The following is a 19,011-nucleotide window of genomic DNA, read 5'->3' on the forward strand; positions in this document are numbered from 1 at the left end:
TTGTGCGAGGAAACTGAGTGAGTTGAAAAGCCACTGTTTGATTTAATACAATGAAGCAGCATTATCCACCCACCCCTTGTGCCTTCAAAATGAGAGCACACCCGGAGCCCTTAAAGCAGCTGCTCTTGTATCCAGCATCCAGCCTGCACCCGACTCCCACGGAGGGCTTCTCTGAATCTAGGTGATGGTGCTGTGAAGAAGTGTCAACCCCCGGCACCCCCGCTTGTCTACTGAGCACGCCCCAATAGAGATGGAGACCGGCATGCAGGTGGCGCGAGACACAAACGCAGAGGGAGGCGGGCTCATAGGGGAGACTTAGACAAAAGGAGAGAGACACACCTACCGGGAGAAGGGCTGGCTACATAGGATTGTATTGTGTGGTTCAGCCGGAGGGAGGCTGGATGTAGCGCACGGGAGCGGCGCCTGGAAGAAAAATCTACCACACAGGGAGAGGCAGCGCACAAAGACGGGGGAGGACTGAGGGCTTGGACAGAGACACATAGAATATGGGCAATTGCAGGGGGTGAATAGAAACACACGGTTTTGCTTATTCTGGAAGGTGTGAATTACCTGGACAGTGGCATGGACAGGGTCAGGCAGGCAAGCTGACAGGGACATATAAAACATGAAGTCAGACAGCTGTGGCCACAGAGACAGCAAGGGTGTAGTGGAGAGAACGGAAGGCAGGAAAGACTAGAGGAAGATGGGCAGACATACAGGGAGACAAACAGAGACAGAGGAAAGGCAGATAGACAACAGGGGGATGGACAGAGAAGCAAGAATAGGATGAGGAGCTGAGCGAGACACACATGGACAGAGACAGTGAGAGAGGCAATGCTTATGGAGACAGTGAGACAGTTTGAAAAAATGTATGCCAGTATACTGAGAGAGAGAGCCAACACTACTGTATGTGTATGATGTAGGTGTAAAGGGAGAGAACAGAAATGCAACCGGAGATTGACAGGGGTGTAGAGAGAGAGACGCAAGGGGTGAACAAAATTGAAAGAAAAGTGGCATTCAAGATAAGCAGGGAGCATGAACAGCTGCGATGAAGCAGAGCACGGCCGAGTGTTTGGTTTTATGCTCTTCCATTCTCTAAGGTACATGCATTTAACTCTGAATTTCTCACAGTACACGAGCTGCAGGCAGCAACGCTTAGAAACAAAGAGAAGAAGCAATAATGCTCACTGTTTCCAAACTGTGGGGTATGCAGCTGATTCACCATCTCTGAGAAATTCCGAGTTAAAGGTACACATGACAGTGAAAGCTCATAAAACAGGCGCCCATCTGCGTCCCTCCCTAGCGCGCATGTTCATGACTCGGCCCCAGATGGGATGGCATTTAACAGCTCCCCTGCACGTATTTCTCACTTTTTCTGCCATTGACAGAGTGCAAATATTTGCATGAGCTGCATAAAACATATGCACAAGGGAACTGTTTAGAAGAGATCAAGTGGAAAACATTGAAACATCTGTAGAGGAACTCTCTTGGTGTAAGCCGCCGCTCAGATGTTCCGTTTCCAGTTTTCTTTAATACCAGTAACTCCTCGGCCCTCTGTGTAATTTGCATAAACAGGAAATTAGGCGGCATGTGAGAAATAAAGTCTGGGTCACTTGTCAGCCGGTTTCATAGAGAAGGCGTGAGTGACTGAGAGTCGGCTGTCCACCGCTTTAAAGCTTGTCTGCAGGTGGGGGTCTTTGCTGCAGTCCTGGCATTACTGTTAACTTTGGGCCCGATTCCGGAACTAACTTAAGACAAAATACTAAACTTACTACCATTTTGGTATTCACAGAAGGCACTTACTCATTTCGGTATTCACATAAGTTAGGAGTCCTAACTTTAGGACTCCTAAATGTCTTCAGTGAATACCGAAAGTCTTAAAGTTAGGATTTTTCTCAGTTTAGGCGTAGTAAAGTTATGACTCCTAACTATAAAACTCCTAGAAGCCTTCTGTGAATACCAAAAGTCTTAGAGTTAGGATTTTTCTCAGTTTAGGAGTAGTAACGTTAGGACTCCTAAACTGAGAAAAATCCTAACTTTAAGACTTTTGGTGTTCACAGAAGGCATTTAGGAGTCCTAAAGTTAGGACTACTAACTTCTGTGAATACAGAAATAAGTAAGTTCCTTCTGTGAATACCGAAATGAGTAAGTGCCTTCTGTGAATAACAAAATGGTAGTAAGTTTAGGATTTTGTCTTAAGTTAGTTCTTTGAATCAGGCCCTTTGTTGTGAAGCTATGAGTCAGAGTTTTTCCTTCACAGCTGTTGCTTCAGGAAATAGGCATGATCACATTTGCTAAAGTAGTTTGTAAAGTTCTTTCAGGGACATCCTCTTGCATTACGAAGTTGCAGACAGCAGGACATGCAGGCGATGGTAGGGAGGTCACGTGACACTATCGGCAACAAATTAACGGAGGCTGGATTTGGGGATTTATTTTAGAAAACATTTGGACCCATGCTAAGGCCGGAAAATCACACCAGAAACACTTTTCTTCACAGAAGTGTTAACAAATATAAAAACATACACAAAATAGTAAAAAAGCGCATTCACATTTTAATATTTAACGTAAAAAAAAAACTAAACCCAATTCAATATTTACTTTACACACTCTAAACGGTCCCATTTTTCTTTTTAACAACTTTATTTTAAAGTTTTTGTTCATGGTTACAGGGGATACAATAATATTTTTTGTTAATATCTTTGAACGTATTTTTCAAGAATTTACTTTTCCTGGTCATTATGTAGGGCTGTGACCCTTCGGGGCATATTGCCAAGGCAGGCGATATGTGATTATCGCCGCTTTAGCGTCCGTTTTCGGCCGCTAAGCGGCGATAATTCTATCGCCCTATTAACAAGCTGTCGCTAACAGCGATAGCAAGCGGTTTGGGGCCCGCTTTGAATGTCAGCGATATTTATCGCTAACCACATGCAAAGTGGGTGTACCCAACCTGTTAGGCACTGAAAGCAGTCGCTAACGTTGCTATCGCCTATTAGCAAGGCAGGCGTAGTGATGGAAATATTCCCGCTAAGCGCGAATATCTCCCAAAACTAACGCCCGCTCAGACCAGTTCTTAGCCATTATATCCAATGGAAGGGGGATATAATGGCTAAGACACTGTTAGCGATAATGCGTGAATATCGCTGTATTCTCAGCGATATTCACAGATTTCGCCGCTATCGCCGGAAATATTATCGCTTTTGAGATAAACGTTGCTAATAGCACGTTATCTCAGCGACAATATCCGGCGATGCGCGGCGATAAAAAAATTGCCACTAAGCCTACTTATCGATAAATATCGCTAGTTGTTGGTAAAATGCCCCTAAGTTGCTTATTGTGTTCTATAGACTGTTGCTTATAAATCCACCAAGAATTCTCAGACTCATGTTGATGCTGCCTATTTTCTTCTGCCCTGACAACTTTTCTCAAAGCAAGCACCATTATAGTATATCAGACATAGTTGTTGGGTCTTCTATTCTTTATGAGGGCTATGATAGGTAGCCAGCTCTTCCCAGACTTGTGCACCCTGTTCTGTATAATGTCAAATTGTTTTTCCATTGCATAAATATTCCATACCTTTGCCTACGACACGTGTATTGTACTAGCAATCTGGAGCTTCTAGGCATGTGTGATTGCCAGACTAGCCACCAACAATATGTGGCAGATTATTTCACTTACTGGTGTGGATAGTGGGTATATGAGACAATATTTCCTTGCAGTAGATTTGTGTGTGGATGCAGGACCACCATGTTTGAAATAGAGTGCCCCTCTCACCACAATTTTTAGGTCGAGCCTGGGCAGTGCATGCAGTGCTCTGCCAGCTGTGCGGTATTGGAGTATGGAATAGAAGCACCGTCCACCCTCCGCCCATATTTGTCATTGATTTATGTCATTGTCCTTCGTAAGTACTGGCTTCTGATTCGTAAATAGACTTGTTAGTCCCTCCTTAGTACCGCCTTGTCTTAATTTGTAATCTCCCATGAGGACTAGCCATTTTACTTCGGTTGTTACACAGTGAGTCTTTTTTAGTCTGTAAGCACTATTTTCTTTAAATAGTTTCACCTACTGCAAGCAAGGCATGCTTTCCTGCAACATTCAGCACGCCATGCACGCTTTCACTTTCTAAGCAGCAGGGGATAATGGCGGCCCCTTCTTTGAATAGGTCTTGCATTTTCAAGAGTTTATCCCCTTCACTGCGGCGGCTATTCCGCCGCAGTGCTAAGGGGGCGGGGCGGAAGAGCGGCGGGCGCATGCTGGTGATGGAACCGCTCCGTCACCAGCGTAGTTTGCGCTGCGCTTATGACAGAGCGGTTCCGTCATGGCCCCGCCCGCTCAAAGAACGCTCAGCGCACGCGCGGAATTCGCGCCGCGCATGAGCGGCAGGCAGGCCATGACGGAACCGCTCCGTCATCAGCACAGCGCCACCGCAGCTGATGACGGAGCGGTTCTGTCATCAGCATACAAGGGGTTAGGCTATTGGTATTGTACATTTATTTATTTATTGATTTTGTTAAGCGCGTCAGCTACCCATAAGGGTTTCCCGGCGCTAAGAGACAGGACGACAACATAAGGCAGAGGAGCTAGAGATCGAAGAGCCAGGTCTTCACTGCTCTGCGAAATCGCGTGTGACAGTTTTCCATCCGTAAGGCCAGTGGAAGTGAATTCCACAGTCTGGGTCTTAAGTTCGAAAAGGAGCTACCGCCCATTCTGGTAAGTTTGAACCTTTGTACATTGAAAAGATGGTGAGATGAGGAACGGAGAGAGCGAGCTGGAAGGTAAGGGCTAACAAGGGCCTGAAGGTAAAGGGGTGCTGATCCGGCTTTGATCTTGTGCATAAAGCTCAGCGCTTTAAACTTGATCTGGTTTTCAACACGAAGCCAATGTAGCTCTCTCAGGCGTTCTGTGATGTGGTCATGTTTACGACAGCCACAGAGAAGCCGAGCTGCAGCATTTTGTACTAGCTGAAGGCGACGTATGACGGCCTTTGGATACCCAAGATAGAGCATGTTGACGTAATCCAATCTGGAGGTCACCAGGGCGTTCACAACAGATCTCTGGGTGTTTTTGGGGATCATCCAGAAGATTTTACGCAGCCACCGTAGGATAGTAAAACAGATGGCTGTGACTCTATTGGCCTGATCTTTCATGGAAAGACCCCTATCGATGATTACTCCCAAGTTTCGCACTTGTTCAGATGGAGTTGGAAGGGGACCCATGGAAGTGGGCCAGTGAGTCAGGTTCCCGAGATCGGGTTTGTTGCCAAGAATCAGGACCTCCGTCTTCCCGCCGTTTAATTTAAGTAAATTGTTGTTCATCCATTCAGCTATCTTGCCGAGTCCAGTTTGCAAAGGGGAGGGGGCCGTGGGATCAATTTGATTTGATAACAATGCCTTTTATTTATGAGCTAATTATTGAAACATATAAATAAAAGGCATTGTCATTTACAATGCTAATGGCTTAAACTCTTACAAATGCGAGACCTAATGCATTGCAAATGTTTGTTTTAAAATGAAGCCCGTTTTCCTTAAAGGAAAACGAGGTGTATTTAAAAAAAAAAAAATGTTTTCGTTTAATTTTTTAAGGACAGGTAGTGGTCCCTGGGACCACTGCCTGCCCGTAAAAAATAATTTTGGACCCAGTCACAAAGGGAAAAGGGTCCCCTGGGGACTCCTTCCCATTTGCAACTCCATTACCATCCGCTTGAAAAGGGCGGTAATTTTCAAGTGTTTTGTGACCGCAATTGCCGTCGCAAAACATTCTTACATAGGGTAGAGACTCGCTATTAGGAAGGGAAGCCCTTGGCACGCCCCTTCCTAATAGCGACTTGCAATTACTAATTAGTGAGTCGCAATTTATTTAGGAATTGTACATGGCCAAACGGGTCACAAATCTGTACGCGCTTGCAGTTTAGGGTCGTACATCTGGCCCTTAGTTATAAGACATTAGTGCAGAAGATGCAGTGCAAAGAAAGGGAAAGTTTGTGATTTATTTACATATACGGCCTTCTTCTGATGATGCCTGCAGATTCATGACAGGGGGTCGAAACATGGACATAGCTCCAGCGTTGTCCTTGCTAAATCTTTGAGCAAAAAACTTCAGTTGGTTTTTATGTTGAGGGATAATTGTGGTGTCAGCCCTGGTGCTGTTGGGGCATTTATGTATATAAATCACGTGTCACCTTTTTGCACTGAGCCAGCTGCACTAATGTCTAATAAAAAAATGTATTGATGATGTAATAATACAATATCAAGTGTTAAAGGGATCCCACAGCGCCGCTGAGCGTTTTTCTTATGATTTATCTAGGTACTTATAATTGAGTACAAGTGTTAGTCTTGGGTTTATACTATGCAAATTCTACCAGCATAAAATATATGCGCCATGCCCTATCTCTCGCATTAAAGATGAACAAGTTCAAATATATATTTTTGGCTTTTATAATGGTGACTAGTTGCAGCCATGAAGTTCATGCAACCCATGACAACACAACTGAGAAAATCTTCACTTGACAAGCAGCAGAAGGCAGCCTATGTATCCCCGAATTACCAGACTGGTGCCCAGATGCCAAGTACCCATTTTAAAGATTATCTGTGGGTGCCCTGTGACCCTGCTGCAGCTCATGCCTGCATTCGGGCTGAAATAAAACTTGCATGCAAAAAGAACAATTGATGGTCAGAATTCTGGACAATGCCATACAGTCACCCCAGTACAGAGATCTGGGCCTAAATCCATGTTTTTTTGCTTCCCCATGCCATTCCAGTTCTGACCCATCCATATGCAAATCAGTCCTGACCTTGTTCCAAGGGAACAGTCCAGCACGAACAGCCAAGCCAGGTCTTCCCTGGACTGGAAACAAGCATCCCGTAACAGGTCAAGATTGATATGGTGAGCAAAAGAACGATGGATTTATTTAAACCCAGATCTCTTGACTGGGGGTGAATGTTTGATATGCTCTGTATTCACGTCTACACAAATGCCAAGACTCATGCCCTAGGGAGTGATGGTTGGCACCTTGAGATGTTTGAGAAGTTTGACAGTTCGTAATTTTCAATAAGTGGAAGTACAGATTTTGGCCAACATCTAGCGCTCTCTGTGGATAAAGTTGCCATCTGGGTGCTATCGAGCCCCTGGTGTTCTCTATGGGGCGCTGGGCATTTAGCGCCACTTCCGGTTGCCAGTGGCATGCGTAACCACAAAGGCATTGCTGTATGAACTAGTTTTCTGTGTCTCCAGCTCTGGCACTCTGCTGGTGAGCTACATGCAGGGGTGTAGTTCAGGCACTGAGATTTGGGGGGGTACATCTTGAATTTCTCTATTAAGTGGATAGCCACAGGATGTATGGGTGAGATGAAGAAAGATGGGGAGGCTGTTTCCATGAGGAACAGGGTCATTGCTGATTTGCGTAAGGTGGGCCTCTGTCCGCAGCAGTGCAGTGGGTGGAAACCGATTGGTTAGAATGCTACCCAGATCGATTGCCACTGGTTAGGCAACTTAGAAGCGTTCATCTCATTTTGGCTGTTTGAATGCCAGAAGTATGGCTCAAAAGCTGGGGTAAAAGCCTACTACCGCAGTGTTTGTGAATTCCAAACGTAGTACATTTTCACATTTTCAAAGAGGACTATTGGTGAAGATTTGCTACTTTTTTGTTGGCAAACCAGACACCAGGCCTCATTTATGAGAAATGACGCATTGCTGCGTGAAAGCAGCGATGCGTCACTTCTCAGTGCGCCCTCCTTGCGACATTCCTGATGCGTCATATTTAATGTATGACGCATCATGTCGCAAAGAGTTACAGATACCTCAGTATTTCTGACGTATCTGTAAGCGCAAAAGTGACGCATTGCTGGAGTGTGTCACAAAAGTGACGCAAATCCAGCAATGCGTCCTTTCACATGGGGCAAGCCACATGTCAAAAGACCTGCGTCAGTCTTACGCCTGCAGTGAGGCAGGCGCAAGATTTTGACGCAACGGCATCCTAAAAGTGACGCAGTGAAATCTCATCGATTGCATACATTATACCTGGCGCAGGAATAATGTGGTGCAGGGGTTTACAAAGTGACGCATCTACCTAGATGCGTCACTTTGTAAATATGGCGCAACGAGGCGCATTTTTCACGCCACTGGTGCGTCACAAAAAGTGACGCACCAGCGGCGTAAAAGTGACGCACAGCCTCATAAATGAGGCCCATTGTATTTATTGACGTTTCCGCTCCCAAAAAATTAAAGGTTAACAGATCTTAGTGACATGAGAACGAAAATAAAAAACGACACAGACATAGCAGACCTGATACAACTACCAAACAAAGAATGCATTTGTGATTGTCACAACCCAAACACACCTGCTGAAGCTACACCCTGGTCCGTCCCACCCCGGCCTGTCCATTATCCCTGGAACGCACACCTGGACTCCCTGCCCCGCGGTCACTCGTTTGTATTGTCACTGCACGCTCTCTTCTTCGTTGTTGCTATGAGAAGTCTTGATGGTAGAGTCGTCAAATCAGTGCATGTAAGCAGGGCTCCATGTTTTCAATCTAGGCCGTTTACCAAATCATTTTACGAAGTGACTGACAGTCCTATGTACTATTCCAGAGTCGCAAATAGAGGTGGACACACCAGCAAATGAATCGGGCAAGCCGAGCCGGAGCAGAGAAAAGCTCCTGCTTGGTTCTAAGAATCCATGCATGAGCCTAGGCGTGAAAACGTTTAGCATGTATATCATGCAACAAACATAATGGAAAAAAATCACAGTCTCTTCAAACTTCTTTAGTGTATTTCTTTACCATGCAGGATAGTTTCACCTTAGTACATATCACTGCCTTGAAAGACATTTATTAAAAGGATAGTTTTTATACATGAAACATTTATGGCTCACCCCCAACGACAATGTCATTAGTGAACTGAAAGGCAAATCAGTAGTGATTTAAAACCTAAACAGGGCCTATAATTCTATTATATATATAGACCAACATTATAAATGTTCATATCACACATAAAGGAGCTTCTACAGGGCCCATCCTGCACTCCACATTTAAAACTGCTCTCATAAGTGTTAATAAAGAAAAGGGAGACTCTGTGAAATAAAAAGCTTGCCCAGGATCACACATGCATTTAACATGCAGGGAAGCCAGGATTGATTCCAAGTTATCTGGTTTCACATTTTGAAATTCAGCCACCAGATGATTATCTCTGTCGCGCTCTCTCTTCAGTTTTACATTCAGTATCTTTTCTGCTAGGACTCTGGGGAGAGTGAGTGAGAGACTGAGTGAATGAGAGGATGTGACACTGCTATCTTCAGCCCCTCCATCATCTTTCCTCTCGACTGTATTCTCCAGGTGATACTCATAAATGCAGCAAAAATGCAGCAATCTATAGCTCAGGTGTGCAACCAACCTCTAGTACCCCATTGGTTGCTTGCAAATAATCATGGGCACCCACATTACCCACGCATACAGAGTGGGCTCCCAGTGGCTACTTGAATCAATGGGATTCCACCTTGTCCTTTGTGAAGTCACACAATGGATCCCTACCACTAATCACTCGCAGAAGGATGGAGTGTAACACTAGAGTTGCAGCATCAAAAGGACTTTCCCTCTAGTCTTGAGACAAAACATGTGTGGTGCCATGGTTGTTTGCTTGTGAGAAGGGTGAGTCAGAGACTTCAAAAGGGCTCATTTTGAATATAGTGTATCAGGTGAGTGTAGTACTAAATATTAGAAAATAGAACACACAAGTATTGCTGTTCTCTCTGTCTGATTAACATGGTTTTCAGCACTTCATGGTTAGAGTCAGAAGCCAGGCCATGTGTGCTATGGGCCACAGCTGTGCTGAGAAATCCCTCGATGTTAAGACTCCCTCTACAAACTATGCAACTGTCAATTACCCTCGGCTGACAATGTTGTTTCTCCACAGTATATCTGTAGCAGCGAGGTCCTGCACATAAATACAAGCAAAGTGAGGCCAGAAAACAAGCACTCTGCCCATGTAACCTACATATGCCTGGCATATTGTTGCACTTGGAGACCCTTCCTACTCTTCAATTGCACTCTAGCTGCTCCCCAATATTTGCTCCCCTTTATGGGTCACAAGCTTTTGAAAGTCTGTCCTTTGATTGGTCAACATGAAGACTGTTTTTTCCAATGGGTGTCATTTGGAGGTGAAGCTGAATGTTGGCTACTGACCACATGTCTGTGTGGCACTGATGCAGAGCTCAGCTGTCTCTGCTCATCCCTGGTGGACTGGGCTTCACCTATGTGTTCACAACCTTTTCACTTTTTATTACTTCTACATTACCTGTTTGTAATGTTTTTTCGTTCTTGAAAATATAAATATAAGCTAAGAAACAAAAATAAGCAACCAGCACTGCACTGCCTGCTGATCACAGATCAATACTTACCAAGTTGGCATCCCACGTTCCACATCTCCTGGGGATTGTAGTTGGAGGAGTCAGTCCTCAGGCCACTCGGGTAGATCCGGGAGAGTAACCGGGAGTTATAGCGGACAAACTCGTTCCCTGTGAGGAGAGACAGAGGTGGTGAGACAGTGTGTTCTTCCTGATGATTGGGGTCTAGGAATATCCCCTGAAGCCACAAGCCTCTCCCCTGCCCAATGGAGAGAGTTCTTGCAATCAACAACAACAGCCCCTGGATGAGGGGCAGGAAGGAGGTTCAAAAGGGTACTGTTTGTATGGTAGCAAGACTCAGAGAGTGAGTAGATGATAGGAGGGATATGTGGAACTACCTTAATGAACATATATGCATAGAGGGGCAGATTTACGAGTTCTGGCGCATCTCTGCAAATCAGCAGGGATGCGCCAGAACAGATGCAACATGCAATTCCCTCCCTGCGCCACCACAAATACGTCGCATTTACAATGCGGCGCACCACGACGCAATGAGAGGACAATGCATGTCACATCCTGTGGCGTAAGGACGGCGCATTGCTGGAGTCGTGTCGCAAGCGAGACGTGGCTCCAGCAATGCACAGGGGCGCCCTATGCCTAACATGCTGCGTCACTCCTTACGCCTGCTTCAAGCAGGCACAGGGTATTGGCGCAGCATGGATGTAAAAGTGACTCAGTAAAACTTGTACATTTCACTGCAGCACTTTTAGGAGGCGTTCCTGCGCCGGAATGCCCACCCTGCGCCAGAACGCCCACATGAAACCTAACACAGGTTACATATGGCGCAGGGCTTTACAACGTGGTACAACTCCCTAGATGTGTCACGTTGTAAATAAGATGCAACATGGCGCATGGTTTACGCCGCCGCTGCGTCACAGAAGTGATGCAACAGCGGCTTAAATGTGGCGCATGAGGCTTGTAAATCTGTCCCATAGTGTTCATGGTGGCAGTGTAAGTCTCCGGCTATTTATCTAAAGCCCAGATACATAAACCAACTGGCTCCTGCTCACACTCAATGCTACAGACTGGATTACAGTCTTATTATTCGTATTGCGGCCAAACATCAAAGATCCTGTAAACCTTAAGGGGGTCTTATTACTGTCAAACCACAAAGACGCTGTAAAACGTTAGTGGAGTCCTACTGCTGCCAAACATCAAAGGTCCTGTAAACTTTAATGAAGTCTTTTACTACCAAATCTCAGAGGCCCAGTAAACTTTAATGAAGCCACACTACTATCAAACCCCAAAGACCCTACAACAATTTAAGGCTTACTACTACCAATCCACAAAGGCCCTGTAAACTTTAACCTCATAAGTGCTGCGCCTATTCCAACGGCCAACGGCACCACTACCTCGGGAGTGCTGCCGTCCGCCGTTGGACGTTCCAACTGCACCTGCGCAATGGAACGTTCAGCACTGGAGCTGGACTTTCCATAGCTGCTAAGGTGTTAATTGAGTCATGTTACTGCCAAACATTAGAGGTCCTGTAAACTTTAATGGAGTCTTTTTACCACCAAACCTGAAAGACCTTCTAAACCTTAATAAAGTTTTACTACTGTCAAACCTCAATGACCCAGTAAACCGTAATACAGTCTTATTGCTGCCAAACCTCAAAGATCCTGTACATTTTAATGGGGGTCTTTCACTGCCAATCTTCAAAGACCCAATAAGCTTTACTGGAGCCATACTGCTAACAAACCCCATAGACCCTGTAACAATGGAAGTCTTATTTACTATCAAACCGCAAATAACTTTTAAATTTCGATGCAGTCCTACTACTAACATCAAAGGTCCTGTACATTTTAATAGAATATTTTATTGCCAAACCTCAAAGACCCAGTAAACTTTCATGAAGATGCACTACTATCAAACCCTGTAACAAAAAGAGTCTTACTATTATCAAACCGGCATAACCCGGTAAACTTTAGACGGAGACTTATTACGGCAAACATTCAAAGACACTGTAAACTTTAATGGCATCTGATTACTGCCAAACCTTACAGATCATGTAACTATTATAGGAACCTTATTACTGTCTAGCCTGAAAGGCCTTGTGATATTTAATGAAGTCTCATTACTGCTATACCTGAAAGACCCAGTAAACTTTAATGGAGTCTTCCTACTTATTACCTGTTGGAAATGTCATTCTTTTGTGTGGTATTCCGTCAGATTATTGCTTTGACAGTTTTCGTTGGCAGTAGAACTCTTTGCACTTTATCCCTGCTGACCAGGGGTAAAGTGTTTTGCTCCCCCTTTAAATTGAGTTTAACTGCAAATTTTACTTCTGACATGACTAAACCTTACTTTAAAATATTTAAAGGCCAATCCTAAATAGACCTTATTACCCATACGGCAGGGTTCTTGTTATTTAAATGCAAGATATGTAAAACGTTAATGTTGAAGATGTTATTGCAGTGAAAAAACCCTTAAAGCTGTTGTCACCAGAGCAGGGTTGGCTGTTCCATAGTAAAGCATTGTGAAACAATATGGCTAATAAATGTTATCTCTACCTAGGACACCACTATAAATTGAAGTGTTGGACTTCTTGAAATATTTATGTGCCCAATTCACTTGTGAAGTTGGATTTGTAATAAATATTTTGGAAATATTACTTTTATAAAGTTACATTTTCCCTGCCTCAAGTCCTGAGAAGCTAAATCTACATTTTCTTTTCCTGCTTCTGCTAGCCAGTAATTAGCATTTCAATAGGACAGCGGCAAAAGGTCTTGGGTTTACGGTGTTGTTGTTGTGCCCTTGGCAAGATGGCCTGTGGGTTGGGCTCAAAGACTTGGTAAACTTCAAAGAGAACTACCCTGTCAGAAGTAGATGTAGCTAATATCCAGGTCTGCACCCTTGCTTTGGTTGCTAAGCCTAACTGGTCTCTATCCCAATGGACTTCTTGCTGACATCACAGAGAGATCCTGATGAAGTGTTAAGACCTGTTTGACAGGTCTGCTGGATGTACATATAATATTTGAGGTGCACTTCAAAGGAGGAGATAAGAATGACAAAACAATTTCTGTGTATCCACTGTCTGCTACCAGACTATTGAATCTGAGATGTTTGGAGTACAGGGACTGCCTAAATTGTAGTGTTAGGTGCAGGAGAACCATAGGATTACCACTGTACACTCCCCACTCACATTTAGCCCTGAGAGTACACGTTCTGAGTGGCTAAAGACTTTGGCCATCTTGAAAATGCCAAATGTGAGTAGGGATAGCTCCAGGAACCTTTACCCCATCAGTTAGGTTGTCCCCATGGGTCATTCTGGTCTGTTCCACATTGTTGTCATTGTTTTCTAGTTGGGTAGGTGCCATGTACTCTGCTATGCAGGTTTCGCTGTTTGTTCGTTGGGAAGATGCCATATAATCTGCTACTATTTTCAAGTTGGGCAGGTGCAACTGTTTCTCGATTTGTTTACCTAAGTGCTAATGCAAACAGGTAGTGCTGATTAGTTAAAAGCCTCTGTTTACAGCTGACCTCAAGATTGCCTGATACTTGTCTGTTGTTTATTTAACTGCTGTAAAAGGTGGTGGTGATCAATTAAAAGCCTCTTTATTCTGCTGAGGGTCACCTGGTATACTTGTTGTAGTTTATTTGTTCTAATCTAATTAGAGGCCTCCACTCCCAGCTACAGTTTCCTGCCAGACACAGCCTTCTAATTGACAGGAAACACTCAATAATCACCAGGAAGGCTCCAGTGTTCAATATGTTTGTTTACTCATCATTCAAGAGCCTGCCTCAGTTTCCCACCGGAGACAGCATTCTAATTGACTGGAAACACTTAGTAATCTTATAGAAGGCGCCATATATACACTTGTATCACTGGCTATAAATACAGCTTCCAAACTTAGTCCCCTGCTTGCCTTTGTCGATCCGTCTTGAGAGAGAGCTGTGTCTCCTGTCAGTTCCCGCCTTTAGTTCCGAGCCCTGCTGACTGCGACAGGAATAACCTGGACATCTTCCCCTGGAAGTTGGGGGTAGGCAACCCCTCTTGGTAATCTGTCCCTCTCCTCTCTCTCTTGCTAAATCCTTTCCTCCCAAGGGTTAGTCACCAGTATCAGTCATCTCTTCTAATACTAAAGCTTAACCCTTAAGGGGAAGTGGTAGAATATCTTTGCTTCAGAAGAAGTCCTTGTAATTGAGGTGAGTGGCCCTAGATGTGACAATTCTCAATAACATGTGCCAAGCACAACTGTGGCATCTCCATGTACCCACTTCAGAACACTCATGGAAGATCCGAAGAGGACTTTAGCTGCTGTCTGAGACCTGACAGGAGCCTAGAAGACGGGACCAGCACTCCCTCTTGTACCCAAGTCAAACAAATGGACTCCAAGGGCCATTAGGATTACCTCCTGTTAAAGCTACAGGGACACAACAAGCTACAGGAGGGATTTCCTGCAATTGCCCTGCTGATCAGTGGCAGCTGGACCTGCACTAGTCTCTGCCTGCCACCCAGTGAGTCTCCAAGTGCCTCCTCTAATGTCCTGGGAGGCTCTAGAAGCGTAATACTGAGGTGGATTGGGTCTTAAAGGACTTAAGTCAGAAAGTAAAATCTTTGACTAGGATGAACCTGCTTAGTGTATCTGACCTGCACTCCATCATGGTCAGGGTCAATGTTGCTTCTCGGTCCTATTCTACTACAACTTTGTGCTTTTTGGCACTATTTCTACTTAAGACTTTAAACATTCATATCTCTGGTTCTCCATTGGATTTGTGTAAATTTGGTGTCACTTTGTGTATAAAATTCTACTCTATTTGTCTAATTTGGGATTTTCATTGTTTTGCATTTTGACTTAATTACTATTTAATACTGCATAAACATTTTACACATTGCCTGTAAATAAAGCCAGTCTCTCTGTGCCATAGCCACCAAGGGGGTGGGCTCAACTAATTTAGTGACTTTCAGGGTTTTCCCTGACAAGGACTGTGATCATTACTTGAGGTGGGTACTTAGGGCTCCATTAGGATGACGGGCGGACTTTGCCCGCCCGTCATCCCATCGTAAATCGGGACCGCCCGCCATAAGAGCGGGGGTCCCGGGGTGCCATTAGGATGTGCCCGCCACAGTGGCGGGCACATCCTGTATTTTCAGCATTGTGGCGGGCGGTGCTCTCTGCACCGCCCGCCACAATGCTGAAAATGCACTTTAACATTGTCATATGCAAAGCGGCAGGCACCGCGCGGTGCCTGCCGCTTTGCAAATGACAATGAAGGGGGGTACCACAGGTACCCCCCACGTGCACCCCCCACCTGTACTTCACTCTGGGGGCCCGCAGGGGGCCCCCAGAGGGAAGACCGCATGCTTTTCCATGGTGGCATCGCCGCCGCGGAAAGGCACTGCACACCACTCATATTAATATGTCTGGCGGTGTCTATTAGACACCACCACCATATTATTCCTTTTCCGCCCCGGCCGCAAGGCGACCGGGCGGAAAAGTGGCGGGCGGTGTTTCTCTCCGTTGTGGTCCCCCCACCATTGTAATGTGGCGGGGGGAAAAGGGTGGCGGGCGGGCATTTCTGTCGGCCGGATTGCCACCGCCACCATGGCGGTGGCGATCCGCCCGACATCGTAATGGAGCCCATAGTGTAAAGTGTAATGCAATTTTACTACTGCCAGACCTCAACATAGTCATGCTACTGAGAAACATTAATGACTCTATAAACCTAATGTAGCCTAAAGCTGCCAAATCTAAAGATGCCATAACATTAAATGGAGTTTTACTACTACTACACCTTAAGGACCTTGTAAACATCAACGGAGTCCTCCTGATGTCAAACATCAATGACCTTGTAAACAAATCATTACTCCTGCAAAACATCAAAGGTCCTGTAAACCTTATTGGAACCTGAATACTGCCAAACACCAAAGGCCCTGCAGACATTAATTAATTATTAGTGCTAGTAAACCCCAAATGACCATGTAAAGTTTAAAGTAGAGGTACTACTACCAAACTTCAAAGGCCCTGTAAACAGTACTGGACTTTAACTACTAGCAAACCTAAACACCCTTCAAACTTTAAGAGAGTCTTACTACATTGAAATATAATTACCCTGTACATTTTTCAGTCTTACTACTGCATAACCCAATAAACCCGTTAGCTCTAACGGAGTCTTTCTAGTGACAAATATCGAAGACCCTCCCATTCTTATGAAGTCTCAAATCAGGTTATCTTACATAAACTATAAAAAGGAAGTGCATTTATCCTCACAAAAGGCATCTTCAGCATTTATAGTATTCAGATCTTGATCCGCAGTGAGACCCCAGTGTATTGATCCTTGTAGTCATTCATATGGTGCATAGATGAAGATTGTTTAATAGCAATGTGCAACTGACTTTAAAACTGAAAACATCCGACAGATTGGTTTATGAAAATATACTTGTACCCGAAAATAGCAGGGACTCATTGGGGACCGTAGCCTTGGTACTATACATGGTAAGATTGCCTTGTCTTAGAGTAACCACACCTCATTTTCAAATTCCCTCAATACCCCCATTAAATTCAACGGAGTTTTGGTTCTGTCAGGTCTCAATGGGCACACAGACATTGGTGAGGCGATGCTCTATCATTTTAACTACAAGATTTTAAGGGGACTACATCTCTCCGGTTTCAGTTTGACGTCCTTCGGGCATGAGATCTTTGCTTTGTCGCCCTTCCCTATTTTACCCCCATGCCACACTGTACATGCTGCCTCCTGACCCCACCAACACTTACCAGACTCTTTGATCAGCTTGTGGGCCTTGCTTTCGTTGAAGGAGGACATTTCGTAGGGTTTTCCGTGGGCAGCAGAGTGATGAAAACCTCCAAAATGGACAGACTTGCAGTAAATGACGAGGTCGCTGAGCGCCTGAGAGAGGCGTACCTTGGGCTTCTGAAACACAGGAAATCATATTACAGCTTATCCGGTTGATTGATCTGCTTTGGCAGTAGGGTAATTGACCCCCAGGGTTTTATTCTTATACCTCAGTAAGAGAGTGCTATGTATAGCTTGTTACCACTGTGCAGGAAACCATGGTCCACCTCCTACAACCAAGACCAGGCCAACCCTTGCAGCTTAAGCAGCAAATTGACTGGCCTGACTTTAACAGTAACATCCAGACCACTGCTCCATGCAAAGTGTGTCAAAGGAGCCCATCTTTAGAATGCACACAAAGTACCAGCAGACGGTCAAAACATTATTAAGAAATACCTTGATCCATGCTGACACATGTTGTTTAATAAAAAAGATTTATTTAAAAAAAAAACACCTTGATTACCTTCTTATGATCCTGTGCAAAATATATGTATTAAACTAGAGGAACTTCCGTTCATAAGTAGAGTGAACTCGGGAGGAGAGACTCTCTCTGATTGTACCTTTCTGACATCAAGGAGCCGATTCCAAATCGGTAAAATCCCGTACGAATAGCCGTATGGAGCATTTTTCCGGTACGAATCATATCCTTGAACGTCCCCGTATGTACGATGTAGTACGATGCATACCCAAAGCAGTTCTCCGTCCGAATCGTACCAAAGCCCATACGACTCAATCAGTTTGAATCGCATTTGGAAGCGCAGTACGCGATGTCAGTACGGATCGAAGCATCATTTTCCGACCCACCAAGTACGATTCGTCCAGTCAACACTCCGTACGACTCTTTTTTTACGAGAGCTCAAAACGTCCGGAAAAGCAGAATTTGACTCGAAATGCGTGCAAAACGGACCCCCGGTACTGTTCGTACACCCCATGATCGTAGGGGTACGTTTCGTACAACCCATGATCGTAGGGGTACGGTTCGCACATCCCATGATTGTAGGGGTACGGTTCATACACCTACGATCATGGGGTGTACGAACCATACCCCATGATCGTAGGTGTACGAACCGTACCCTTACGATCATGGGGTGTACGAACCATACCCTATGTGAATGTGTGGCTCTCCGTACGAATTGCTCATACGCGACGTTTACCGTATGAATTGCATACTCATTCCCCGGTCCGGATCGTACTTGTTGGGTCATACGGCATGTTTACGATTCGTACGGTTCACTTTCAGGGTCCTTATCGTACGGATTTTCCCTTGCTTTTCGTACGGTTCGCAACGATTCAGAGGTATTTTGTTCCTACAGATCGTATTATGCGATTCGGACGGATTTGTACGATTCGCACGGAAACGGCTACAAATTCGAATCGTCGTACGGATTTGTTTCCCGACTCGGAATCGACCCCCAAGTGAAAACACTTGTCACTGGCAAGTTCAGAAAACTTCTAAACTGCAAATTAGTAGGCTCAGACCTACATTTTTCACTTTATTCAACATAATTAGGGAGCACTTAAATCCTGATATGTACTCATATATAGTCATCTGATGCATACAAATAAAACATTTAAATTGCACTAGAAAGAAATGGACTGATTACAATTAAGAACATAATTATTCAAATATTTGTAAAAAGAAAGTCGCTGTAGATGTGGGGGGAGGCAGGAACATGGAAAACGAACCAGGGGGTCCATTACGATGGCGGGTGGACGCAACTGAGCCAGGGACCAACCGCCAAAGGTGCAGCGGTCCCGCAATGCATATTATGATTCACCCGCCACACTGGCCCTTTTCCGCTCGGTCTACGAGTCGACCGTCG

General features: G+C 44.8%; 1 protein-coding gene across 1 annotated transcript in view; it reads right to left on the bottom strand.

Annotated features, from left to right (window-relative positions):
• PLCD4 (phospholipase C delta 4) overlaps nt 1-19,011 on the bottom strand; it is a 380,183-nt gene that overhangs the window by 36,860 nt on the left and 324,312 nt on the right. Inside the window, exons 12-13 of the mRNA XM_086954454.1 lie at nt 17,110-17,266; nt 10,388-10,504 (exon numbers count right to left, since the gene is read on the bottom strand). Coding sequence (XP_086810580.1) covers nt 10,388-10,504; nt 17,110-17,266 — 274 coding nt within the window. The remainder of the gene's footprint in view (nt 1-10,387; nt 10,505-17,109; nt 17,267-19,011) is intronic.

Source organism: Lissotriton vulgaris, chromosome 2_1 (genome assembly GCF_964263255.1).
Source record: "Lissotriton vulgaris chromosome 2_1, aLisVul1.2, whole genome shotgun sequence".
Lineage (NCBI taxonomy): Eukaryota > Metazoa > Chordata > Amphibia > Caudata > Salamandridae > Lissotriton > Lissotriton vulgaris.